Raw genomic sequence first — 26,967 nt, 5'->3', positions numbered from 1 at the left:
GAGAGTAGAAAATAAGTCGAGTGTTTTATTACTTTAAACTCTGAACAGAATAATGATAGTCAAAACTGAGTGGAAACAGCTCTTGAGCACAGACCTTCTGACCTATCTTAACCGAAGCCACACAATGAAATCTAACTCAAAAAGGATTCTTTCAAATTAGTTAAGAGGGCAGTAATCCTGCAGTAACATAGTCATATAATTATTCAGTGCTGGCCTCCCCCTTCCCAATTGCTGAGGAAGTGCATCCTTGAAGAGCTGAAAACATGGTTCTTTATACACTAAAATCCTCTGGGCAGATTGTCTTCTAGAGCAGGAAAACTAGAACAAAGAAGTAACAAAAGTAAATTGTTTGCTGAATGAAATAAAACCAAGTACCTGTGGATTTCTCCCTTCTGGTCTCTGTTTCTTATGTAATACTCTTTAAATAACACCATAAGTTACAAAATATATTTCACTTCATGTTAAAGAATATTACAAACAGTGCCAAGGCAACTTCTATGTCTTCCAGTCCATCATCTACAGAAGACAGTACGCTGTCACCATCACATTTGCAGTGCTAAAGTTCATCGTGCTTAAAACCTGTAATGAAAGGAAAAAAATCATAAAAAAACCCCAAGCATGTAGACACTTAATGTCTAGTTTTGTGAAACATGGAGAAAGCCGTTTCCTGCCTAATTACGGCTAAAACAATTCAGTGACATGAACTTCATTTTTAGAGCCTTGCCACAAGCAGGCCAAAGGTTTCACAAATAAATAACAACTACTTGGAAGTTTTCGTAATGAGAAGGGAATTTGTTCTCTGACTCAAGACTGGAGACCAATACGAGCAGGAAAACTACAGTCTGAAGAGAGAGGAATGTACTGGACCAGCAGACAGGGACATGGACGTTTCTGGAGAGGGGGAGTAACAACTAAAGGAGGGGGAGACTGACTGCTAATCGGGGAGCACAGAGGAAAATGAAGGAGAACATTCTGCTCAGTCAGGAGTGAAATAGACAGATAGCATCGGTGAGGCCAGAGCACAGAAGCTGAAACGAATGGCACTTCCCAAATGGCGGACTTCAGTTACCATCGTGGTTCCATGTTTAGAAGTCCTTAGTTTTAGCTGAAAGTCCAACCAACATTGCACCTTTCTACCCCTACTAAGGTACCCTTCTGAATAACCACTGTCCTCTACTTCAGAAATCTTCCATGTTCATACCATGAATCTACACTTGCTGAACAGCACGAGGAAGAAAGAGCAGCAATATGAAATAAAAAGATTACATACTCGAAAATGTTGTCCTCTTGGACTCCAGCATGAAACAAATGGCTTGTTTCATCTTTGCATATCTGAGCATAGCTCCCATGTTAATGAACACAACTCTTAAAACCCAGACCATTTCTCACAGAGGGTGGAAAATTATTAAATACAGCTCAACTTCTGTGCCTACTGACCCCAGCCTTCCTTTCAAGCAAAGTATTTTAAGGAAGTAACAGATAAATATGAATGAAAATTACCTTTTTTAGAGAATGATTTTTTACTTTTCTTCTCCTTCTCAATCTGCTGTATTAACTTCCGAATCTCAGTGTCATACTCAACCCATTCGGGAACTATTCGAGCGGCAGCTTCTAATTTTGGTTCTTTGGTTTGGGGATTGTTGCACTGAAAGTTTAAAACACAGTGAATGGAAAGAAAGCCAATGCGAAAATAATACCTTCCCAAGGAACTGTAAGTCATCACCTCCTCAGTGTCACTGAAGATACACAGCAGAACACCAAGCACTACTGTTAAAAACTAGCCAGGTAACCATATGTTGGGTAGGACGATAACCTGATTTGTTTAAAAATGGTCTGCAGATAACTCCCACGTGAGATGCAAGCTTCAGATGAAAACTACACTGCAGCAAATCACAAACCTTGAGAAAGAATTTAGTGTAGTAATAAGTCAACACCACACCAAAAAAATCTTCAATATTTTGCAGAGAAGTGCAACTTATCTCATTTTCTAGTCACCGTATCTGGCTAAAATTTTCATACTTTATTGCAAGAGGCATTTCTCAGCAGCCCAGGGAAATAACTTGTCTCCAACACGTTTCTTTGCTCTCAGTTATATCTCACACCTCACAAGTGTTTTTGTCAGCATTTACAGTATCATTTTCTAGAATAGAGATTGCCCGTGTTTAGTGCACAAAAAAAGCTTATTTTAAGTGTGCAGGCACAAAATAAGTTCTTCACACACTGAATATTTGCACCAGGTTCCAACTGCCTGTTTTTTTGTTCAGAATTATGGCTCCAAGGGTTCACTCACGCAGAGTGGGGGTTGACAAGAAATAAACAAGAGGGGAAAAATGGAATGGGGATAATAATGACAGAGTAGATCTTCTCTCTCCGTTTCAGTTCCCAAAGAGAGATGCTTCCTTCTTTCTAAATGTGGGTATGTGTCCTCAGCTTTATGATTTTTAAGCTATGCTTTATCTTCAGTTTATAGTGGTGAAATGGACAGAGAAAAAGCCTCTGCACAATGGTTTCAGCAAAGGCAGCAGAACACAATACTCAGGGTCTTCAGTACTTCATTAGAGTTCCAATAATACGGCTAAATATGGAGAAAAATGGGGGAAATACAGGTACAGGAGTAAAAAACCCAGCTCCTATCCAACTCTTCAGGCAAAGTTTTCAGTTTTGACATAAGCAAATTTTCTACAGAGCACACAGGAGAGGTGCTGGAGGAAAGAGTAAGTTGTATATATTCAGGTATCTATCAAAAGCAAAGCAGTGCTCCAGAACCCTCCAGCAAGGCTGGCTCCATGATATCAAAAATAAGTTTATCTCAAAATCCACAGAAAGTGCAATCAGTTTTTTAATCTACAGAACTAGTTTAACTCCAAATCAACTCACCAGGTCTATTGTTTTAGCTTTTTTCTTAGATTCGTCATCGCACCAGGTTTCGCACCAAAGCCATTCTTGAGGGAGAGACTTGATAGCTACTTGATGAATCATATTATTGGGAAGATCCTGCACGAGTTTGTAAAACCATGAATTAGGACTGAATTTTGATGTAACTGGTTATCAGGCAATTACTTATAAGACATTCCAGAGAACATCTTTGTTTGTTAACCATTTGTTACCATTGTTACATGCGGTGAGGTGAGAGTTGGCCTGTTCTCCCATGTAACTTGTGATAGGACTAGAGGGAATGGCCTCAGGTTGTGCCAGGGAAGATTCACGTTGGACATTAGGAAATGCTTCTTCTCAGAGAGCAGTCAGGCACTGGAATGGGCTGCCCAGGGAGGTGGTGCAGTCACCAACTCAAAGCCATGTAACGTGGAATTATGGCACTACTCTAACGTTAGCCTTCTTTAAGGAAAATGGATTTCAGAGATCGGAGTGTGGAAAGGAAAAGCTATTACACTGCTACTCTGGCTATCCTCCTTACTTAACATTTCATTGTTTTCACCTTTACTGTACACTCAAACACTCTCATTGTGAAAAAATCCCAGGCAGCCATACAGTACAGGTTCTCTGGCCATAGTTAACAAGTGTTTGCTGTAGATCCCTTCATAAGCTCCTTCATACGCACAACCCTTACGTTATATTTAAAAAACAAATGTCAGTACTCAAGTAAGCAGTAGCTGGGTCTTACTTTGCCAAATCGCACAGCTAAATGTGACAGAATGAAATAGTATGCGTAGCTGTGCTATAAGAAGCATATAACTTCATTCAAATATAGACATCAGCATGGAAAAATCACACTAAATAGTATAACGAGTCAAGATGTTTAGATGTTAATTTAAATGTTTCCTCTTTTTTTTTTTTTTTTTTTTTTTTTTAATTAAAACCTTTATTCTATGAATATTAGGAATCAAATAAATGTTTTGTTGTCCCCTCAATTTCAATGGAAAAGAAGTGGTTTTTCTGTTGGGTCTCTGACTCTCTAAATGAAATCACAACTCCTAAGTTAGCATTACAGCTCTAAAAGATATCAACTTAGAAATGGTTAAATAAAGTAGAAAGGCAGTTGCTGGATCCCAATGTCACTGCAAAAAATCTTGCTCATTCATAACCTGATGCAATGAAAGTTATGTAGGTAATGGGAGGACGGTTGGACTGGATGATCTTGTAGGTCCTTTCCAACCTTGTGATTTTATGATTCTAAGTTTCCTGTACTTCAACAAACAACAGACAAAGGTTGCTCTTCAATTTGATTTGTAATATGGGTGTCTTCACGTTTAGTCAGATAACCTACATAATTTTAATGGTGTGCTTTTCAACTGCGATTTTCTGTATTAGAAAATGAAATCTCACATTAAAAAAATAAAATGAAAGCATTTTCTCTTAATAAAATATTTTCCTATTACTTTTTGCTATTACATGTCCTCCACTGATTGTAATTCTGCTAGTGAAGAACAAGATGCTTAGTTACCTGCTTTTTTAATGAAATGATGTTTACTACAAATATTTGCCAATTGTTTTTTCATCTTTACACAGCTATTTCTTTATGCCTTAGGCTTCCCTTTCAACAATATAGAGTTAAATGTGCTGTACTAGAAGTCTAGCTTTCACTTTGTGTAATTCTCCTCCCTGTCCATTCTTTCTGTCTTTCTTTGTCATTTAAAAGCACATTTTTTTTTCCCACTCTATCTACTTCTATGGTTTATGTCAGCATATCGCAGAATCACAGAATTGTAGGGGTTGGAAGGGATCTCCAGAGATCACCAAGTCCAACTCCTAACACCCCTAACAAGCACACATGAAGGCAGCAATACTGGCCCGAATGTGTCATGCTTCTGGTAAACTAGCAGGGGTTGTTCTTTGAGAAGGGCAAGCGGAACTCCAGTCAGATATGTTAAAAATAGATGCCTTAATTCACCAGTAGATACACACTCTCCAGGACTCTGGTAAAATACATTGCACTTTGGTTTATACTTCTAGGAATGATGCAGTATTTGTGGTAAATGGAGCCAGGAGGTGATTCCTACCAATACAATCAAAAAGCAAATTAGTATGAAAATACTGCTTTGAAATACCTTTCCACAATAATTCCATTTCCATTCTGCCAAGATTCAGCTACCTTAATGTTTGCTTTCAGTACCAATGTGCTGAGGAAAGGGTACAAATGGCTTTTGATGGGATCCAACAAACTTGTACGTTAAGGCTATCGGCTATTAAAGCTGTTGTTGAAAACATAAGAATCTCAAAATTGAAAGAGGCACAATCTTGCTGTCGTGAAGCCATGTTAGAAGACTTGTGACCAGCTTGGTGGAGTTACATAAACAAAGACTGCAGTCAACCCATGGTGGCCATGTACAGCAACCACCAGAGTGCATCAACACTTAGCTAAGTTAAATTAATATTAATGGAAAAACAGTAGAGGGAAAAAAAAGAAGCTAAGTATTCTTCAGAAATATAAAACATATATTGAGATACAGTGATTCCATGCATATTGAGAAAGATAAAGAAAAGCTTAATTGCTTAAACCCACATATACCTGGTCTAGATTTGACAGACTGTTTGGATCTTGACTGAGAGCCTGGTACTGGCCCCGAAGCCTGTCTCCTGCTGCAATCTTTCTGAACTTCTTAAGATCCACAACATATAAGGCACTGCAAAGGAAAAATACACTTAAGACTTCCATCTTTTGTAACATTAATCAAGAAGTGACAAGAAACCTGTTCACATGGTAGAAGAATATTATTGAAAGCAAATAGCTGAAGCTATTACCATATATCATCTGATTTCGGATGAATTCATCTCTTCTTGAGAAAGATTATAAGGTAGCTGCTTGTGAACGCCTCAGTGGTCAGTATCAAGAGTCAGATTTTAATCAGTTCTACAAACTTCATAAAAACATGCAGGAGTTCTCCTACCTAATGTGGTATTTCTTTTTCCCAAGATGTGAAGCCCAGTATCCCGATTTCCAGAAACGGTACCCATCCATTTCCTTACGGCTGTCACAGAAAGGTGTGTATCCATAAGGAGCTCCCTTCAGATCGAGATCTCTCAGTTCTTTCAGGTCACTTCTCACTATCTAAATAAGAATAAAATTACATTTATGTTTATAATTTAAAAATATAATGAAGGTTATACTTTATTTTATTTTTAATTTTTAAGTTATAATTTAATACATTTTTTAAGATGTGTTTTGCTATACCTAAATTCAATTTATCCCTTTTAGCTTCCGAAAAGTAACAAAATGCAGAATATTTGTCTGAGATTTTTGATAACCACGTGACAGACTCTTCGATATCACGTTGCCTTTCAGTATATGATACAGTGGTAATTTCCAAGTGAAAGACTGCAGACAAACTGAAGAACAGAAGAGACAGGATTCAACTCAAAAAGTCCATCCATTAAGGAGCTGGTCGAGTTGTCTGAACTCATCATCTCAGACACCTTCCATAGCCAGTGGAGTCTGCTCATGATCAGCCCAGAGTCTGAATCACTCCCATGTGCCAAAGGTGAAAATCACCTTTAAGATCACACTTACATCTCCTTTTTAGAAAGGATAGAAAAGTGCCTTTTTTATTCACAGACAATAGAAACAATTTATGGCACTCAGTGTGATGAGACTCTTAATTTCTACATGACTAAGGACAAGCCAAATTGTTTTGTTTGGTGTTCTGCAACACTACTGGTTCTGCTGGTATAACTGCTGCCGTCCTGGGAGACCAACATTTGAATAAAATGGCCACAGGGAAATTAAATGGATCAATTTAAAACAAGACAGACTCCTCATGCATTTATATAATATTATCTTACCTGATCGGCATCGACAAAGATTATTTTATCTACAGCCAAAGGGAAAAGAACATCCAAAAAAAGGATTTTGTAGCCCCAAATAATTCTTTGCTTCTCTGTCTGCTGATAAAGCCAGCGGGGCCACTTATACTGCACTAACTCGTACTTGAATCCATACTTCTTAGCCATGTGAGGGATAACATCCTAGAAAAAGATTCAGAAACTGTAAGTTGCACGTGTGTATGACATACAAAGAGCTAGAACGTGAAGAAGGAAATGCTGCAACACAGTTGTATCTCTGTTGGCCTCACTAATCACATAAACTATGAAAGTTCCTTTCATTTTAGCAGAATCTTCAGCTATAAAAATAGAAAAAGCATTTCTTTGAAGCTCACCGAGTCCATCGGAAGAGAATAAATTCTCATCTACCGCTGGGATTTGGGCTTCAGAAAAGAAAAAACTTACACGTGATGTCATTTCCAACTGGGAAATCTTAATTTTTAATTATCTGATTACTCAAATTGCAATAATTTGCCCAAGTATTTAACATTTCAAAGAAAAAATACTGAAATAATCATGTTTCCTATACCTTAAATGTTGGAGAGAGGTAGTTTTTCAGAAACCAAAATGTAACTGGCGTTTTGGTATGACGTAGAACAGAAAGCATCATAATTCTGTGGAAATACAAGTCTATAATAAACAAACGAATGCACACAGGTCATTAAATTTCAACTGTACTTCAAAGAGGCTAAAGCTTTCTAATCGTAACTTTTCTTAACTTGATTTAAGTCAAGATCCCTGTATATTTTTAGCAGTAAGTTTTGAGCTCAAGACCACTTTGAGATGGATGTATGTGATTCATATGGAGTAAGAAACATTAGAAGGAAGAGTCTCAAATGTGGATCTGTTAATAAGTTCTATTGTGAGAGAGGTGCTGAAAATATAAGAATACTGATTAATACTTAATATGAACTATACGACTGAGATGATGTATTTTAGGATACACTGGTTAAGTTTAATAGGTTGCAAAAAGGGTCCAGAGGTGCATAAGGAGCTGGGAGGGGACACAGTCAGCACAGCTGGTGACTTAAACTGACCATGAGATGTCCCACATATGGCATCATACCAGTAATAAAACTAGGGTAAAAGAGGAGGAAGGAATGACACCGAGAGTGATAGCATTTATCAGTCAGCAGCTGTGTGGTGCTGAGTTGCCTGCTGATAAAACGGTCGGCTTCATTACGCTGCTTAATTTTAGGATGAACTTTTACTTACCTTAAAAAACGCTCATACAGATGGCCTGAAGCGACTGAAAAAATGTTAAGAACATCACTTTTATTTTCCTTCTCTTCTGGTGAAATTTCTGAAACACTAAGAAAATAACCGGGTTATCATCTAAGATATACGTCTAACAGACAGAAAATTGAGATCGTAAAGAATGAGACGTTAGAAAATCCACGGAAGAAATATCCTAATGGAATGCACTCATATTTTACTTCCACTACACATCTTTATGATTCCAAAATCTTTTACTCCATTCCTGGAGGCATTCAAGGCCTGACCCAGTGTCTGAGCAGCCTGATATAGTGGGTGGCAGCCTGCCCAGAGCGGCTGTGGATGCCCCATCTCTGGAGGTGTTCAAGGCCTAGAAGGTGTTCTGGAATACTGAACATTACCTAAAGTTGACCACACCAGGTCAAACCACATATTTAGCCCTGTAACTTCTTGTCAGCAGTGACCAACAATAAATGATGAGGTAAAAGGAATAACATTCAGCAGTCTGTGGTGATGGGATTTTCCAGGTGTTTTTCATAATTCTTCCTTAGTCTTTTCATCAATTCATTCAATTACACTCCCTGCAGCAACTCAGGTTTAAGGTAAGATGTCCAGAGCTTTTCTTTTCCTGCTACACAGTATTCTTCGTTGGCTTTAAATTCTAAGGACTGTTCTTTAACTGCATATGCCTTCCAGCACATAGAGGGAAGGGATCACAGCTGCAGTCCCCCTCGGAGCACTACTTTAATTGGTTTCTGAACAGTAAAGGCTGCCTTAGCCAAACTTGTTATGTTATGGACCGACACTGTTGGAGATTCACTTTAGAATCATTTTCCAAGCTGAAGACTAGCTCAGATGGAGCGTGTCCCTCCATAATATTCTTCTGTTTAGATCCCTTTTAAAAACGAATTAATTTGTACCTTGTAACTGATTCCAGATTTCCTTTTCCTGTTGTTCCATCAGCAAGGAGATCTTCATTCATTTTATCAGGCTTCTTCTGTACCTAGTCATTAAAAAAAAAAAAGCATGGATTCACGTCATTTGTGAAGTTAGCTGATAATAATTACTGTTTCAATTGGAGTATCTAACTATGGTGGACTAACAGCTTCCCAGTTCCTATCTCAGTAAAATAATCACTGAGCTGCACCAGCTCTACAGGTTACCTAATTTCTGTAGTCTCACTTAGGTGCTAACTTAAAGGTGCTATGTTAGTTTCGGTTGCTGTCCTTAATTTCCTTGATTAAAAGGTCAGTATTTTGGAGACACAACTAAGTTCCAAAGGATTGTTTCAATATACTATAACTCGTGTTAGTCTCACATGTTTATATTGTTAAGCTAGCACTTGCAGACTTCTTTTCACGCGGTGCCTTCCTAGCTGCTGAAGCCATATACGCGGTAGCAGAGGACAGAATTCAACGTGTCTAATTTGAGCTTCCACACTGGTATCAGGACTGGATGTCAAATCCCTCCCCAGTCTCAGGGCAGGACTGGATGCCGCAAGAGGTGGTCACCTCACATTTAAATAAATACTTGAGATGGGATGAGCAGTCCCCTGGACTGTCTTTCTCATTCTGTTAAGCAGAGAGGGAGTTTAAGGCTCCAAGTTCTGACTATACATCAGTATTAAACGCCTTAAACTTGATGAGACAAATCCTATCTATGTCATGTAGACAACTATTTAACAATCTCCCACACAATTAGTATAACCCGACTGGATCAAATGAACTTCATTAATTTGCATACCCTCCTCTATTTAAATTTACAAAATCTAAATGATGCATTCCAGTATATTACTTCCAATTAAGTACAGCCTAAGATGTGAGCATTAGTCATATATAAAGAAGCAGCGCAGACAAAATAAATAAATAAATCTCTCTTTACATACTTGGACTTTGATAATTTTGCTTCTGAAGTTGTTTAAAACCACAACAACATCTGCCAGGTCCGCTACAGAATCTGTTCCTTCATGGCTGCGAGGGGAAAAGAGACCATGCAAATGTACTGACTCGTTAGAGAATGAATTATCACCTGGGTTCAATTAGCAGATACAGTTTAAGATTCCTGTTATTTATGGAAGCAATATTTCTTCATTTGCACCTAATTATACCCTAACTTCAGAAAGTTTCTGAGCTTTGTTCAGAGCTCGTCACCACGCACAGTTGTAAATTAAAAGGTGAGAGTTAGATTTTTGCATGAGATTTTATCAACCAATGAAAAATGCAGCAGTCTAGAGGTGAATATATATTATGCATTCTACAGGTAAATGCAGCATCAGAATATTAACCTATGCTTATCAAAGATGGAAAACATCTTAGAAATTGCTGAGTGATGGCACTAAAAGTACTTTTAAAACCAATCTGCTTTGAAGGTCTGGGGGAAGCTTCATCACAGTGCTGAAATACCACAACTGGCAAAGATGACTGGCTTTGGCAATAGACAGGGCTGTAGAACAACAGAACCACAGAGCCACAGAACGGCTTGGGTTGGAAGGGACCTTAAAGATCATCTAGTTCCAGCCTGCTGTGGGTAGGGACACCTCCCACGATACCGCATTGCTCAGGTAATGTACACCACACGAACAATTGCCACGTCTAAAGCTATGCAGAAATCTCTAGACTGAACTCCAGTCCACTGAGTAAAAAGTATGAAAATGTAGCTATCACTCAGTGATGCAGTGTAATGGCGTAATTCTCAATTTTTCCAGCATTTATACCTTGAAAGCCCATATATTTTTCCTCCAATCCTTTCTTCTTTTTAGGAGCATCACGTACTTTCCCCTCAATACACAAGCAAGGTCTTGGTTTAAGAAAGTAATCTGCTACCCCTTTTTGCCTTTTTTTTTTCTCTCTGGAAAACAGAAATATCTTATCTTGTCTCAATCTGCTTCAGATTACTTACCTAAAAGTGACACAGTTTTATCTACTGACACACATCCTCTGTTTAATACATTGTCCTAAAAGGTGCTACCGATCAAGTAATGCACTCTTCTGCTTTCTCAGCTGATGGTGATGAAAACTGATGCATTAACCAAATAGTCAAACCAGCAAGCATGTTAATAATTGTTCACATTTTATAACAGCAGCTGATGACTAAACATCACATGGAACTTGGTGCTCCTGAGTCCCAAGAAACAATAAATATTTTATAAGAAAACAGACTCGTTTCAACCCATAGAATTATGAGAGAGAGAAAAAGAGAATTAAAAAAGCACTGTTCCGCTTGAATGGACTGGATGCAAAGTTTCAAGAGGAAGCTCTCCTATACTAACAGACCTACGCTGTGACATAAAGCACACGATTGTTTTTCCAATGAATAGTTGAAATTATGGCTCACATACATTCTACATATGAAAACTGACCAGGGGAATTTCAGATCTATACAGAAACACAGAATCTCAGGACTGGAGGGGACCTCAAGAGATCACAGATTCCCATCCCCCTGCTAAAGCAGGTACTCTAAAGTAGGTCACATAGGTAGGTGGCCAGACAGGTCTTGAATATCTACATAGAAGGAAACTCCACAACCTCTCTGGGAAAACCTGTTCCAGTGCTCCGTTACCCCTGTCATAAATAAGTTCCTCCACATGTTTGCATGGAACTTCCTGTATATAAGTTTTAGGCCATCACTCCTTGTCCTTTTGCTACACACCACAGAGAAGAGCCTGGTCTCATCCATTTGCCTCCCACCTCCCTTTAAATATTTATAAATATTTATCAGATTGCATCTCAGTCTTCCCCACACTGAACAGACACAGGTTACTCAGCCTTTCCTCATACAGGAGACATTCCAGGCTCTCTCTCATCTTTGTGGTCCTTTGCTGGAGCCCTTCTAGGCGATCCTGTGAGGCCCCATCTGGATTACTGCATCCAGGCCCAGGGGTCCCAGCACAAGAAGGATGTGGAGCTCTTGGAATGGGTCCAGAGGATAACGCCACCCATCAATAACCTCTGACTGAGGACTGAGAAAGTTATGGCAGAGAAATTGGCAGCAACTGATCAGCAATTCATTGCAATTGCTATCAGCAAGTGTTCCAGATAATTAAGACCTGTGAAGAGCTAGCAATGCTCCACTGGACATGCACTTAGAACAACATGTTAAGTATGGCGAGCCACACCTCTGTACCTGGGAAGATCAAGAATATATCATCCTGGAAGCTACGTTAAGGCAAATGCAAGACAAGCAGGTGACTGGAGATCTACTGTCATCTACCTAGACTTCTGTAAGGCCTTGGACAAGGCCTTCCACACCACATCCTTATCCAGAGAGATATGGATTTGAAGAGTGCTCTATTTGGTGGATGAAGAATTAGCCAAATGGTTGTAGCCAAAAGGCTGTGGTCAATGGCTTCTTGTCCAGGTGAAGGCTGGAGATGAACGGTGTCTCCCAGGGGTCTGTCTTGGGATTGGTGCTCTTCAACATCTTTATCAATGATACAGACAATGGATTTGAACGCACCCTCTGCAAGTTTGCAGTTGACAGCAACCCGAGTAGTGCAGCTGATACAACAGAAGGAAGAGATGCCATTCAGAAGGACCTGGACAAGCTTGAGAAGTGGGTCCACAAGGCCAAGTGCAATCTGCTGCAACTTGGATTGGGGCAATCCCACACTTGAACTCAAACTGGGAGAGAAACATATTGAGAGCAGTTCTGTGGAAAAGGACTTGGGGGTTTTGGTGTGGACAAAAAGCTGGACGTGAGCATAGACACAATAAAAAGCTGGTATGCAAGAGCAGTGCGCTCCTACAGCCGTGAATGCCAGCTGTACATTGGGCTGCACCAAAAGAGGGGTGGCCAGCAGGGAGAGGGAAGTGACTGTTCCCCTCTGTTATGCCCTTGTAAGTCCCCACCTAGAGGACTGTATCCAGGTCTGGAGTCATCAGGAAAAAAAAAGGCATGGACCAGCTCACACAGGTGCAAAGGAGGTCACAAAGATGATCAAAGGGCTGGAGCACCTCACCTATGAAGACAGGCTGAGGGAGCTGGGCTTGTTCAGCCTGGAGAAGGCTTTGGGAAGACCTCATTGTGGTCTTCCAGTACTTAAAGAGACATCATAAAAAGGAGGGAGATGGACTTTGTACACAGGCAGACAGTGACAGAACTAGGGGAAAAGCGTTTAAACTGACAGAGGGGAGATTTATATGAGATATTAGGATTTTTTTTTTTTTTTTACTCAGAGCATAATGAAACTAGTAGTACTAATGTTCTGATACAATTTAGTGGGAAACTGCTGCTCAGAAAACAAGACTAACAATAAGTAAGGAGTAATTAGTTCTGAATTAGCTATTCATTCTCAGGAAAGAGGTCTTAGAGACTGTAAATCTAAGAATATCAGCTCCATATTGCTAGATCCTAATATTGCTTAGGGTCTAACAATATTAAGAATGGAGACAGGGTGTTACTGTTTCACAGAAAATGAAGCAGTAAGGAATTCAACAATGCTATTGCACAATAAATCCATCTTTACTTACGGCTACCCAACTCAAAATGATAGGGAAGAATTAGAGAAGACAAACACAAAAGCAACAAAGATGACAAATATATGGAGATCCTCTGCATGAGGAAGGACTACACTCAGAATTTTCAACTCAGAAATGAGAAAAACAAAGGAAAAAGAAAGGGCGATTGTACTCTGAACATAAATCTGTTTGTGTTTATTACAAATACTTTTATTTATGAAGGATATATTCACAACAAAGCTGTAGAGTAAATTAGCTGTCTTTTTTTCTTAATCATGCATGCCTTTTAAACAATACTTTGAAAACTACACCTCTGTAAATATTTAATGCTCCTGTTTTATGCTCTCTTTCAACTGAGGAAACAAAAGGGATTTATGTTTTAAATCACAATCTAGCACGATATGAACAGAAAAGATGTCTAATCAGATTGGGGTACTTACTGCACAAAACAAGAAGGAATCCAATTGTAAAACAATACTGAAAAGATCAATGTCTAAAACAAAATATACTATTTCAGTAACTATTTCTGAAGTGCAAGAATCAGACGGCACAAAACTACCGTCACAGAACAAGCAGCCTGAATGGAAACTACAATCATTCAACAGATATCTCTATTCAGAACCAGACCTTGATTATAAACAGCATCAGCCTTAGAGTCATGGATAAAATGTCAGAGATAAATCTCATTCAGCAGGTTCTGAAAATGTAATCCCAGACAGAAGTAAAAAAAAAAAAGCCATTATATTGCTTAGAATATTAAGGATACAATACAATCTATCACATACCAGTGCTCTATTTCTCAGCTTACACATGCAATTCTAGATCATCCTCGAAGGAGCGACATGAAATTGTTCTTTATTCTGTTACTTAGCCATGCAGATGATATTTACAAAAATTCATAGGCAGTGGGCTTGAATTTATAAAAAGCCTTCCTAAAAAGGAAGACTTTCAAAGTTAGTTTTAAATGTTATTAATTTCTTCCACTTGCGCTTTCACAAAATAAGGTACCTGTTAGACGAAGGTATCTGGTACATCTGGTTCTTGTTCTATTTTCTCATGTTGTTTTTGCTAATTTTTCTTCAACACATGTTTTCAAAATACGCCGTAGTTAAACAGAATCATTTATAAGCACATTTCTGAAGCACGGATTAATACTTACGAAAAAACTCGATAGATGTCTTCAGATCTTCCTTTACGCAACCTCAGTGTCCAAGCACCCGGATTTGCTTTCAGCTGAAAATACCCCTATGAAAAAGAGAAAAGACACGCGATTGTTCTGTCATCGTTTCATGATCAGCCGTATACACATCTAAACATCAGTTATCCAACATTTGGTACGGCAGCCGAGGTCAGTAACCATTCATTGCCTTCTGCCATATTAATCTTGAAAGTAATAAGGCACGTATGCAGCCATGTATCACTTTTCCTGCACGTCCATATTAATGTCTCCCAGTTTTCCATTTATTTCTAGCTAAATCTGAGATGTATATAAAATCTCCATCCAAAACCATAAGTAACTGAGCGTTAAAGAAGAAAACTATTAAACTCCCCCTACGCCAAAAAGCTTCTTTGAAATCTGAAATTTTGTCTGTAGTAACTTTCAAGTAAATGTGGCTCTTCCCCAGTTTAGGAACTTTGCATACAGCCAGAAGTTACACCATACCGAACACCTTCTACTATTGAGAAAATATTCCGTACTGGTATTAAAGGCTTAAACTTTATTAAGCATTTTCTTCCCTGTGATACAATTTTCAAAGAGAGCCGAGAATAGCAGATAGATAACAGATCTTATTCATCAAAAGTAATCTTTCCCTTTCAAACTAGACCAGACAAAATACATTTTCTCACTTCAAAAATTACAAGACCTTCTGCTTTACAGACTGCTGCCAACAAAAATAATTACTTCAGATAACCAGAGGAATTCTGAGGTGTGGATTTGCCCTAAAGAGGCTTTAAGCACTAAACGGAAGCATCTAAAATGGGAGCCTTCTTTGCCTGGATCATTTGTAACAAAAATGGCTATCTTAGTCAGAAGGTGATTCATACCTTATGTTTGTTGGTGGAACCACCAATCATATGAAGTTATCTACTTCCTACCATTGACTTAAGGCAATGAGACTCCCACTTTAGGCATTTCAGATAAGGCTCTGAAATTAGGAGAAATTCAAATCTATATTGGATCATAAGAGTGGGGAAAAATACTGGGCCAAGAGGTGATGCCCATCTTCTCCCGTAGGTGGTCTCAACTTCAGGATACTGCTGTTATTTTGAACACTTCTAATTTTGCAATACAGAGAAACGGAGTTAAAGGAAAAGAATCTCATAAAGATTAAAGAACAAGAATCTTATAAAGAATTCTCATGAAGAGTGTGCAATTGCAATGACTGTTTTTGCGCTGAATACTTACCAAGTTGGCCATCACAATAGTATCAACCATGACAGGATTATTCTTTGTACCCAGAGTGAACTGTAGCCCTCGAGGAGGTTGTCCAGTTGACACATCAAAGCAATGCCCTTCAAGCAATATGTATTCCAGTTCGTATTCTGTTACAACAGTTCCTTTTATCTGTCGGAGGAATATCTTATTACTAAATTATGTCATTTAACTATGTGGGAAAACGAACATACTACGAGGACAAACACGAGGATGAGATTTACCTCACTTACCTTCAACTGTTGAAACCAAGAGAATGCTCTTCCAGGGGGAAATTCTCTCAAGTTTAAAATAGGTATCCAAGACAAAGAGGAAAACTCACTTTATTGAGGATCCTTCCCTCCACTACTGAGGAAGCTCAACTTCGGTAGGGCAACCCCCAATCTTACCTTTATCATACACTCTCCAAATATAAGAGTTTGGTGGAACAAACGCCTTTGACATTTTACATAATAATTGTGAATGAAACAAATTTAGTTATTTTGAAACCGAGGATTAAGAACCTAACTTAATGAAATCTGAACTAAAAAGGGATAAAATATATTTAAATCTGTATTATAAACTATATTAATAAACAGCAATGTAGTTAGACTTATTTGAACATATAGACACGATAATTCAGTTGCTACTAAAATGTACAAAAAAATGAAGAAAAATAGAAAACTAAGACAAAGAGATACTTAGCTGGTATATTTTTATCTCAAGAAAATGAATACTTCTGTTAAAAATAAAAAAGCTCAACACAGGAGATAAACCAGTTTTACTTGTACCCTGCTACTTTTTTTATTTAACTTTAATTGCTGCCTTTAAACTACCCTGATCTGCTGGTTGGCGACCCTGCCCACAGCAGGGGAGCTGAAATTAGGCGATCTCTGAGGTCGTTTTCAACCCAGGCCATTCTATGATTCTGAGATTTAAATACTCACTTTTGTGAGGTTTTTGTTTGTTTGTATTTAAGAGAGAATGTGGGGGAAAAAAGAAAAAAAAGACAATAGAAATAAAAATAGTAAAATACTGACTGAATTATCAATTACCATAGAAAGCATTTCTGGAAAACAGTCCAAAATCCCATGAGATTTTCTGTCTCCCTTCTTGTGATGGAAAGCCCAGTACAAGTTTTATAACGTTTACAAACTATTACTTACATCTTGCAAATGAATGTTATCAAGATCACAGGAACTGTTCACTGCTTCAACCAACCAGCTTTCAGGAGTGATCATGTTTAAAGTCAAAAGGAGAGATTCTGGCAACTCTAGGAATTTTGCCATGGGTTCAGAAGGAAGGTTTTTGTTGATCCCGTACATTATTTCTGGCTCCAAAACAAAACGATAGAAGCTGTTGAAGAGTTCAAACAAAACCACGTTTACTCAAGTATGAAGTCTAAGTCACAAGCTCGATATTCTTCTACAATATGTCATAATACAGTCAACATAGACCAACAGTTTCTGACGCTAGCAGCAGAGAGAAGAGGGAAGGAAAGGTCTCTCTGTTCCTTTTCAACTCTTACTTGTATTCTCCAGGGACAATGTTCTTGGAACAACAGAATAACAATTATTTCCATCCTCTACCAATATCCAAGAAAATGAGAAGAACCAGAACTGAGGCAGAAGAGCAGTGAAGATGGAATGACTGAGCAATCAGTACTTCATATGGAAAAAAAAAACAACACCCCAAACTGTGGAAAGTAAAAAGGTAAAAAGGCCTGTACCCATCAAGAAGCATACAATTTTCCCACACAGTACTTGGACTAAGGCGTATATGGATGCATTTTGTATGAAACTATTGCTGTAAGAAAAATACGACCAGTCCTCAGGGCAGGTTCCAGAACACTTCTTCCTCTCGCTTTCCCAAGTATGAAAACCTAGATAGTATGGCTAGCTTTATAACCGATTGTGACAGCATTCAGACAAGATACTCAGAAGACTGGTGATGCAGTTGCTCTCTTGCAGTGTAAGAGACGTGAGATCAGTTTTTTCTCAAACTGATTAGAAGCTGAGGACTTCTGCTCTGTGGGCAACTTATCAGTTCTCCTAGGCTACCAGCTGTAGGGCAGGCACTATCATCAGCTCCCTCCCATAACACAATTACAGGTAAAACTTCTGATAAATGCATAGCAGCGTTCAAATGTGTCTCTTAGAGGGAAAGGAATCCTCTCTGGGAAGTTCATGTCAGTGTAAATGTCTGTAACTGAATCAGTGAACTCTGAACTTAATTAGTGGTCCTTATAGCCAGTTAAGAGAAAATTCAATTTAAAGCTTTCAGTATTCTTAATGACTTTAAACTAGGTCTCAAATATGGACTGTACACTTATTTAGATGAATTTCATCTTTAAATTAAGTGCACTGAATCTGAAAAGTTCATTATACATTCAGTGGACTGCATTTAAGTTAGGCAGACAGTCCTGTTCTACAAGTTTCTACAGGCATGGAAGACTCTCCATTGATTGCTTCTAATAGGCAGACTTGATGGACTAGATCACTCCTTTGTGATGCAACGTTGATTTGTTTTCTAGACAGCTAATGCAACAAACAAAACCACAAACATTAATCACAATTTCTTTTTTAATGGAATACGTACTTTTAAGGCTTTTTAAAAATTATTATTTACTTTTTTTAGCAAACCAGCTGAGATCAGATACTTGTAAGGAAAGCTATGAATTACTCACCTCGTCAGTGGCACTTCAGAAAGCTTAGATCTACTGTTCAAAAACAACCTGAGTTTCACATTGACAATGTCTTTCAGTACCTAGAGAACAAAAAATAACCTGTGTAAAACAAGGTTCTTGATAGTCACCAAACTTTGCAAATCCCAAAATTATCATGGTGGCATTTCTCAAACTTCAACAGAAATCTCCAAAATTATAAAGTTGTGAATATGGCTGTATATTAAGGGATGCTGTCATTAATTCCAAATGAAGGTTTGAATATTTCTAGAAGTGAGTGATTTAGCACACAATATCCCTGATAGTCAAATAAGTAGTATGGAGTCATGGACTCATAGAACATCCCAAGTTGGAAGGGACCCACAAGGATCATTGAGTCCAACTCCTGGTATATTTTCAGCAGTACTGATTTTCAAAGAGCTGTTCTGAAATTGCTTCTTTTAGGAAATTGTAGAACATAGTGAATTTCTGAAAATTATTTTAATATAGCCAGCAATTGATAAACTATCAATGTGCTTAAACTATTCCATCAATTTCAAGACATTCCAGTTACTTCAAGTTTTTTCTACTTCTTTTTTTAGTTCACTCATTTGTTCATTACTAAAGCAGTCGTCTTCTGGATGCTGCTACATAGGAGCTATGACAATAGATTTTGTTATTTTTGTGAGCAACCTATTTGGTTTAAAATTAAGGATTCTTTAAAGCACTCTTAAAAGCCTTTAACAGATGACCCTCATTTATGTGTTTTCTGATTAAAAGCGCTTACTTGGAAGTACAAAGCTGTAGTGTCTGCCTTTATGGATATTATTAGAAAAGCAAATAAGATATTAAAGCTAAGTTAAAATATGGATACCACTAAGGCTAACATTACTATAACAGTAAGTAAATTGGGAACCAAGCTAGACAACAGCTTCCTTAAATCGCTCTTATATTAAAGGTAATATTTTTCTTTCCTTAGCTCAGCCCATAGCTGCACATTCTTTACTATGCTGATACAGTTCTACATGGACCAAATACTGCTCACAGTTTGTCACCTTCATCCTTTGTGTCACCTGTATCCCATCACTGAAAAGCTACTGAGCAAAAAATTAAGGCTAGGAAATGGCACAAAGGTAAGAACAAGGGAAGAAACAAATGAGAACCTCAACAGCACTAATACTCAGTATTTATAACATGAAAGACCTTTTAAGGTTAACAAATGAATCTAGCATGGATAAAGCTCAGGTACCTCTTCTCAGACAGAGGAAACTTGAGGATTAATTTCAGGGCAAAATAAGGCTTAAGATTTATTACAGATGTTGCCTGATATTTGCTTTAAAAAGTAGCAAGTCACAATAGTAAGAATAAATTAATTAAGCAGCAAGTACAGAGGAAAATTATTCCACAGTCAGTAAACAAAAGGAAACTGGAAATCCTCTTATGGCAAAGTATTAAGAGAGTTCAGTCTGTTTACTTGAATTAAGTAATTTGGATATATTTTTTTTTTCCAGGGAAAACTTCTTTCTGTAACAATTGGCCGAGTTATTTAAGTTTATCTGTCTTGAAAATGATCTAAGCCCAAGTTTTATTTAGTGCATGAAGTCACTTTGCAAAGTGCTTACAGTCAGTTAGGACCACAGCTTATCTGAGAAGCATTAGGTCGCTAAACCACAATTATTCAATCGATCACTTGGAACTGTGTGTGAACTTCAACTTAATGTGAAGCATCTATACTGGCAAAAAAATAAATCTTACAATAGAATCTTCAGTAGAACTGATGAAATGATCAGAAGATGAATACGTAACACTTGGAGCTGAATTACAATCTGCAGTTCCAAGTCTGAGTTTAACAGTCAGGTTAATTAACCACTGGAAATGCTCAGCAAGAACCGTGATCCGCACTTCACCACTTGGCAATATTTAAATTAGGGTTACATTGAAAAAATGATTTATACTTCAAACGTTTACTGATCACAAGAAAGTCCTCTGACCTGTCTGATAATAGGAAATCAGACCAGATTATCGAAGGGGCTCCCTTCAGAGACTTCTTACCTCTGGGATGGAGTAAGAGTTTCTCCTTGAAGACAAATGAGCAAAGGAAAGGAGGTAAAAGATAACTGACAGGAAAAAAGAAAAAGGTGAATTTTTCTCCTTACTTTTCCAATGTCTTTTTCTTTAGCAACTACAGTTGCTTGAAGACAAAACGAGTAGTAGGGTCCTAACATTCTGTACTGCTGAAGCCAAGCTGTAAGGCTAGGGGACAGTCCAATTTTTTCCAGCAGGTTTTGGTGAACATCGACAAAAACTACTCATTTTGAATTAATTTTTAGAAGAAACAATTTCCACTTTTTTTTCACATCACCTTTGGGAACGCTTTCATAAGCTGAAGACAAGTTAACTCTTCCATGTATTCTGCCCAGGACTGGTGAGGTCTGACCCCAGTAAAGCTAAGTCTGGTGTTTAAAATTCTGCTATGACAGCTGTCTTGTCTGGAAATGTTCAGTGCTGAAGCGTATGATGAAACTTTTTGAATAAGGCAAAACAGTGCTTATATGGAAAGTTCTGCCTGTCTCCCTTTGGAAAGGAAAAACAGCAGTTCTTAAGATACAGCTCACTATACATTAATACGTTAAAAGAAACAAACAAAAAAGCCATCTCCATTAAAATATTTCTGAATTGTTTAGCTTCAATAGCACTGTATTATGTTTTCTGAAGGGTTGGCTTCCCGAATAAGACAACAGCTCCTATGAACCAAGTACCATCAAGTACAATAGCTGAAGAGCTTTGTAAACCGTGGGAGTCATTTGCCTAAACAAGCATTAAGAGAGACACTGCTTGTTAGGGAACCTGCTGCACTATGAGAAATGGAGGCCTCTGATTCAAGTTACAAGAACCTCAAGGCCACTTACTATACAAAAGACTTCTGCCTGAATGGAGAGAGTTTCCAATCAACTCTAAAACTGAAACATTTTCATTTGGTAGCATCAACATTTCATTGTAACCAAGCATGGTGAAATGAAAGATCTGATTCTAGAGAAAAACGAGTCTCAAAACAAACAGAAGTACTGTAATATCGGAATTTCATGAAACCTTAAAATGTTTCACTTTGCTTCATTATTATGTACAAAGAGTGACTTTAAGCTTCAACATTCTATACCAAATGCACAATAAGGTATAAAAATGGGAGCAAGAAAGTAATGTAAGAATTTATGAAACTTTCATAATTATTGCACAGAAAAAGATAAAACAGGACACAGCAAAAATTAAGTTACAGGCTTCAGAACTCTAACGGACTATAAAGTGAAGAGAAATTTACATTTTTATGGAAAACTATAAAGGGACTGAGGTAGAATGATATTCTGCAGCTAGCGAAAGAAGAAAACCATTTTAGGAGCTATGTTTTTAGGACAGTTTTTCTTCAGATGATCAATAGCTACACACAGTGGAAGTCTTCTAGATGTACCTGGTAGCATTAATCAACTGAGAAATACTCTTCCAAGAACTGAAAGGTTTATAGCCCAATCTCCTTATGATGACATTACGGGTCAGATTTAGACCACCTCATTTAGGTACCTTGGAAAACTGAGGTGATTTGGTTTAATGGAAAAAAATATATGCCTCTTAGGATGTTGAAATGGGAGATCCTTTCCTTCTATGTAACAGATGACTTCGTTTTTTCCTCATATTCACTATAAAGAGCATTTATGGACTCGCTTCTAAGGGGGACATATCATGGGATATTGGAATTTTAATTACAAATAAGGTACTTAACAAGGATGAACTATATCAACCCTGACCTTTAAGTATGAATTCAAATAAACTAACAGATACTTAAAAATATCTAAATTTTGCTTGCCACTTTACTAAACTGAACATGGAAACAAGAAGTACAAATTAAAAGAAATGACCACCATCTTACAATCAGTAAATGAGCCATCTTCTGTGCTTCTCTTGTCAACGGATCAACAATAGCAATAACGTCATAGAATGGATCATTCTCTTGGGGTTCAATTTTTACTACACTGTTAAAAACACAATTAACAAATAAGTGACACGAAAACTCTGAATTTGTAGAAACAGCATTAAAAAAAACCACATTTTTATGGCACTTTTTTGTAATATCAGAGATGCTTTAGATTTCACTGCTTATGAAAATATTTTCCTCATTTCAAACACCAATCACTTTCGCCCTCTGTGATATCACTAAAAAAGGCCAAATATGAACTCTGATCTGGTTCTCGTGCCAATATCCTTTCGTACCTGTCTTTACTCCATAAGATTGGCCTCAGCTATGCTTAAATAAAAAACAGGTACTATTAGTATCCCACAGATTTAAATTCTACTGTTTTAGATCTCATTCAGGTTCCTGGATGCATTCGAGGCCAGGCTGGATGTGGCTCAGGGCAGCCTGGTTGAGTAGCTGGTGACCCTGCCCATGGCAGGGGTGTTGAAGCTGGATGATCTTTGAGGTCCTTCTCAACCCAGGCCATTCTAATACTCTATGATTCAGTAACAACGACAGCCAAAGAAGGTGCTTCTGGCATACTCACTTGCTAAACCTAGGATACGATACACAAGGGTTCAATACACATACCTAAGTGCAGTAGTTGCACTGGTATGAAGTGGCCTAATGTCAATCTGTCAGCTGAAGACAGTCCGCTCATTTTCTTAGTAAGGAGTCAGATGCCAATGAGCCACACAATTTGCATTTCAATGTAATCTAATTGCATTTTAGGATCAAGCTGAGAACAGGGATTAAGAGTGACACTGCTAATCCACAAATTGTTATGTAAGTACCAGCATGTGTGTATTAGCCTTGCCAATGGTAATCAGAACGAGTGGAATAGACTGTACTAGAGTTTTCCACTTTGATAAAGAATAGTGAGGGCTCACCAACTTCTGATCTGTGAAGCTAATTCTAACATTTCAGTAAATGCAAAGTATGTACTCCAATCTTTCCAACTCCAGATCAGCACTTTTATCTCTCTTCAATGAAGGTTAAGGCTGGAAAACCATTATGTATTACTAACTCATCTATTCAAAGAGAGGTAAAAACGTATGATGCTAGGACAGATGAATAGCTTGTTCACACAGCCACACAATCAATAACTTTTGAAACTGACATGCTTATTCACATTTCTAAATGTAATAATAATTCTAATGCAATAATCAGAACATTGTAATTTTAATATAGAAATACTGTAAGTGCATTGTAATGACAGACAGAACTTACCTGTGCTGTTCTCTAAGTAATTTAGCATCTTGTCTCGTCTCTGTTTTAGGCAAAGACGACAGCAGCGCATCTATTTTCATAATCAAATCACTGCCACTGTATTAAATAAGGCACACAAATAAGGTACATACACTTTGCAAAGAGTTTCATCACAAAGGGAGTAAAACATTCGGATTTTAGTGCGTGTCTGTCTACATAAGGCTTATTAAAATGAAACAATATAGAATTACCAGAATTCGCATTCCGGTCCGCAATTTGCATAGAATAATCTACTGATATTTATAACTCTTTATTCCTCATTTTATTTCTTTTCTATACGACAGCACCTTGGAACAGACATAATTGAAGACAATTTCCAGTTTACTTACCCAGATCTTTGACTTTTTTTTTTGCATTTCTTACTGGAATTTCTTTAGATACCTCAGTGGTTCTATTTCAGCACCACTGAACATTTAATCACGTTTGATTACATGTTTTGCCTCTCACTACTTAACTCCTTGAAAATTTCACGTCTTCTCAATTTTGGTTTTTGTGGTACTTATTTGCTCAGTTACGCCAGTGCTTCTAAATAGCAGAAATGACGCTCAGACACAGTAATGCAACACACATTTCTCCATAGTTGTCATGGAAAAATAACGTGATTTTTCTCTCTTCTTTGAACGCAAGTCAGATGGTTAGATTAGAAGCTGGCTAGAAGCCAGCTGTACCTGTTCAATCAACAGACGTGTGAATACTGTCTAGCAGGGTATCAAAGCACTGCATCTGTCCTTGCCTCTACAGGCTTCTTTTCTAATGACTCCCAAAGACAATGTACTTTCTTACTTCAAATATCAACATTCATACATTTCTGTGTTTTTAAGATGCACTCGATTTTATTACACTTATTACTATTCATTGTAATCATCTTTAAGTGACCAAAAAGTGGAAGGAATTGTTTACAAGAAAAAGGTTAGAAGGAAAATGCTAAAAAGGAAACAAGGAATCATTAAAATTGTCTCCATAAATGTACACGGATGCTAAGAGGACAGCAAATGCATAATGTTAGAACCGCCGCTTGCAACACCAGAGGGCCCGGGTTCGAATCCCCCTTGTGGCGCAAGGGGTAAAACTGCCGCTCTGCTACACTAGAGGGCTCGAATCCCGGGAGTTGGACTCAATGATCTCTAAGGTCCCTTCCAACTTGCATGATACTATGATACTATGAATACAAACCAGCAAACACTAAGTGCAGATATAGTGTACATACAAGTATACAGTATGAAAAGTACAACAGCTATATATTTGAATCTTTGTTCATATTCCATGGGCAAAAGGATTATGAAATTGTTACCGTCAATAAACAAAGCACGTTATTGTAAGTTTGACCAATAAGCCCTCAAAATCCCCCAAAATTTTACCTTTTAGTATTGACTCCCATCTCTTTGACAACTGCTTTAATCTTCTCTGCTGAGGTACTGTATGTTATTCTTTCTAACAAATTAAAGTCTTCTGTCTGGAATTCATTTTCACCTAAAGGACCCAGTATCTTGGAGAAAAAATGATGTTACTAAGCACAGAATCTCCTAATATTGTAAGCAAAAATATATTAAGATTTTAAGTGAATGCAACATATTCAATACACAACTCCCCGCAGCCCTATATACTTTCTGTGGTATTTCAAGTAACATCTCAGAAGCCATTTAAGGATGTACAAGAGTAGGTAATTAAAATTAACTCAAATTAAAACATTTCTAGTAATGAGATACCAGCATATCATTTTGTTGTTTTTTTTTTTCTTCCCCCTAATGGTGGAGTAATAGAATAGAAAAGACTTAAGGAGCAATTTATACAAAAGTATATTTTTACTGCAGGGCATTGACTGCCACTAGCGAATACTGTTGAACCAAGCACTCTATTCTCAATCACAGTCAATTTACAGCCAAACTGCAGTAAGGGCCATTGATTTCAGGAAACACATACTAAAAATTTAAAGGCCAAAAAGTATTATGCTTGAATATTAAGACTATAGAACAATGTAATGCTTACTCACATTTTTTTTTCTTGCTTTCCTAAAACAGTAGAATTTGGAATTGCTATTTTAGTCAATGCAACTTTATTTTGATCATAAGTTTATCCTGAGCCAATTGTGTGAAATACAAGTAACGTAAGGATCAATATTTACTCCTAAGCATCATTAATAATACATCAAACACCTATTTATGAGATTTTGTCACTTATTTAATCAGATTTTCCCTAAAAGAGGTGTGGGCATGACATAAGTACATAGTACTGTCAATGGGACGGAACTAATAAACATTTCAGGAAGGAAGCAAATAAGACATGAAACAAGACAAATACTCATGATGATCTCTAACAACAGGCCGCAAAAGTGGGAAATTAATACCTTGCATTTTCTGAAACTGAAATTCCAGGAAATAAAAAGGTAACCACAAAGAGACTGAGAGATGACAATTTCTTTCTTACCCTGCCATTGCTCACAACAGCCATTTGTCCAGGAAGCAGCTTAAGAACCTCCTGACAGAACATCTGGTGGGTTTTAATTATATCCAAACCTAAAGTGTTGTACTTCTTCTCAAAAGCGTCATCATTCTTTCCCTAAGGCAAAAGTAAAGTATGAGACTGTGAAATGATTCAGCAAAACTAAATTTCCTAACAGCTGAAGCAAGCAAAGAGAACTTCAAGCTACGTGGCAGCTAATAATCAAAATAAAACAACCACCTCAGCTTCAATTTAAGTATATTGTATTGGTGCAGAGCCACGGCCACCCAACTGGTTGGTGGGCAAATTTTACCCTCCAGCAACTGCCAATAACCATGAGAGGAAAGCCGAGTCCAAAGTTAAACACTTTCTTTAAGATCCAGCACACAGCTGCATGAAAACTAACACTCTGTATTAACTCTTGAAATGCACTCTCATCTGCAGGTAAAAAGCATAAAAAACACTTGACTCTAAAAACTAAAACCTGTTTTAACATGCGTGTTTGATACAGCTTAAACACAGAATGGAATCGTAAGATGGCCTGTGTTGGAAGGGACCCCAAGGACCACCGAGTTCCAACACCCCTGACACAGGCAGGGTCACCAACCTCCAGATCTGGCACTAGACCAGGTTGCCCAGGGATCCATCCAACCTGGCTTAGTTCTGAACCCTTAATTCTCGATAAACATTAAAACGTTAAGTTTAATGAAGAGCAAGCTTTGAAATAATGATG

At 37.7% G+C, this 26,967-nt stretch overlaps 1 protein-coding gene across 2 annotated transcripts in view; it reads right to left on the bottom strand.

Annotated features, from left to right (window-relative positions):
* Positions 1 to 26,967, bottom strand: part of UGGT2 (UDP-glucose glycoprotein glucosyltransferase 2) — a 68,271-nt gene continuing 41,304 nt past the window's right edge. For both annotated transcript variants that reach the window (XM_072361509.1, XM_072361510.1), the window contains 18 exons: positions 26,220 to 26,351; positions 25,154 to 25,281; positions 23,757 to 23,852; positions 22,443 to 22,545; positions 18,548 to 18,627; positions 17,028 to 17,217; positions 15,856 to 16,014; positions 14,608 to 14,693; positions 9,878 to 9,962; positions 8,913 to 8,995; positions 7,993 to 8,088; positions 7,307 to 7,391; positions 6,739 to 6,921; positions 5,847 to 6,007; positions 5,468 to 5,582; positions 2,878 to 2,994; positions 1,501 to 1,645; positions 1 to 579 (listed from right to left, as the gene is read on the bottom strand). In XM_072361509.1, the coding sequence (XP_072217610.1) occupies positions 557 to 579; positions 1,501 to 1,645; positions 2,878 to 2,994; positions 5,468 to 5,582; positions 5,847 to 6,007; positions 6,739 to 6,921; positions 7,307 to 7,391; positions 7,993 to 8,088; positions 8,913 to 8,995; positions 9,878 to 9,962; positions 14,608 to 14,693; positions 15,856 to 16,014; positions 17,028 to 17,217; positions 18,548 to 18,627; positions 22,443 to 22,545; positions 23,757 to 23,852; positions 25,154 to 25,281; positions 26,220 to 26,351 (2,067 nt within the window). In that variant the 3' untranslated portion in view covers positions 1 to 556. The remainder of the gene's footprint in view (positions 580 to 1,500; positions 1,646 to 2,877; positions 2,995 to 5,467; positions 5,583 to 5,846; positions 6,008 to 6,738; positions 6,922 to 7,306; positions 7,392 to 7,992; positions 8,089 to 8,912; positions 8,996 to 9,877; positions 9,963 to 14,607; positions 14,694 to 15,855; positions 16,015 to 17,027; positions 17,218 to 18,547; positions 18,628 to 22,442; positions 22,546 to 23,756; positions 23,853 to 25,153; positions 25,282 to 26,219; positions 26,352 to 26,967) is intronic.

The sequence above is a fragment of the Excalfactoria chinensis genome, chromosome 1 (genome assembly GCF_039878825.1).
Source record: "Excalfactoria chinensis isolate bCotChi1 chromosome 1, bCotChi1.hap2, whole genome shotgun sequence".
NCBI classification, from domain to species: domain Eukaryota; kingdom Metazoa; phylum Chordata; class Aves; order Galliformes; family Phasianidae; genus Excalfactoria; species Excalfactoria chinensis.
Note: the sequence above shows the minus strand (reverse complement) of the source record. Positions and strands in the feature narration are given on the sequence as shown.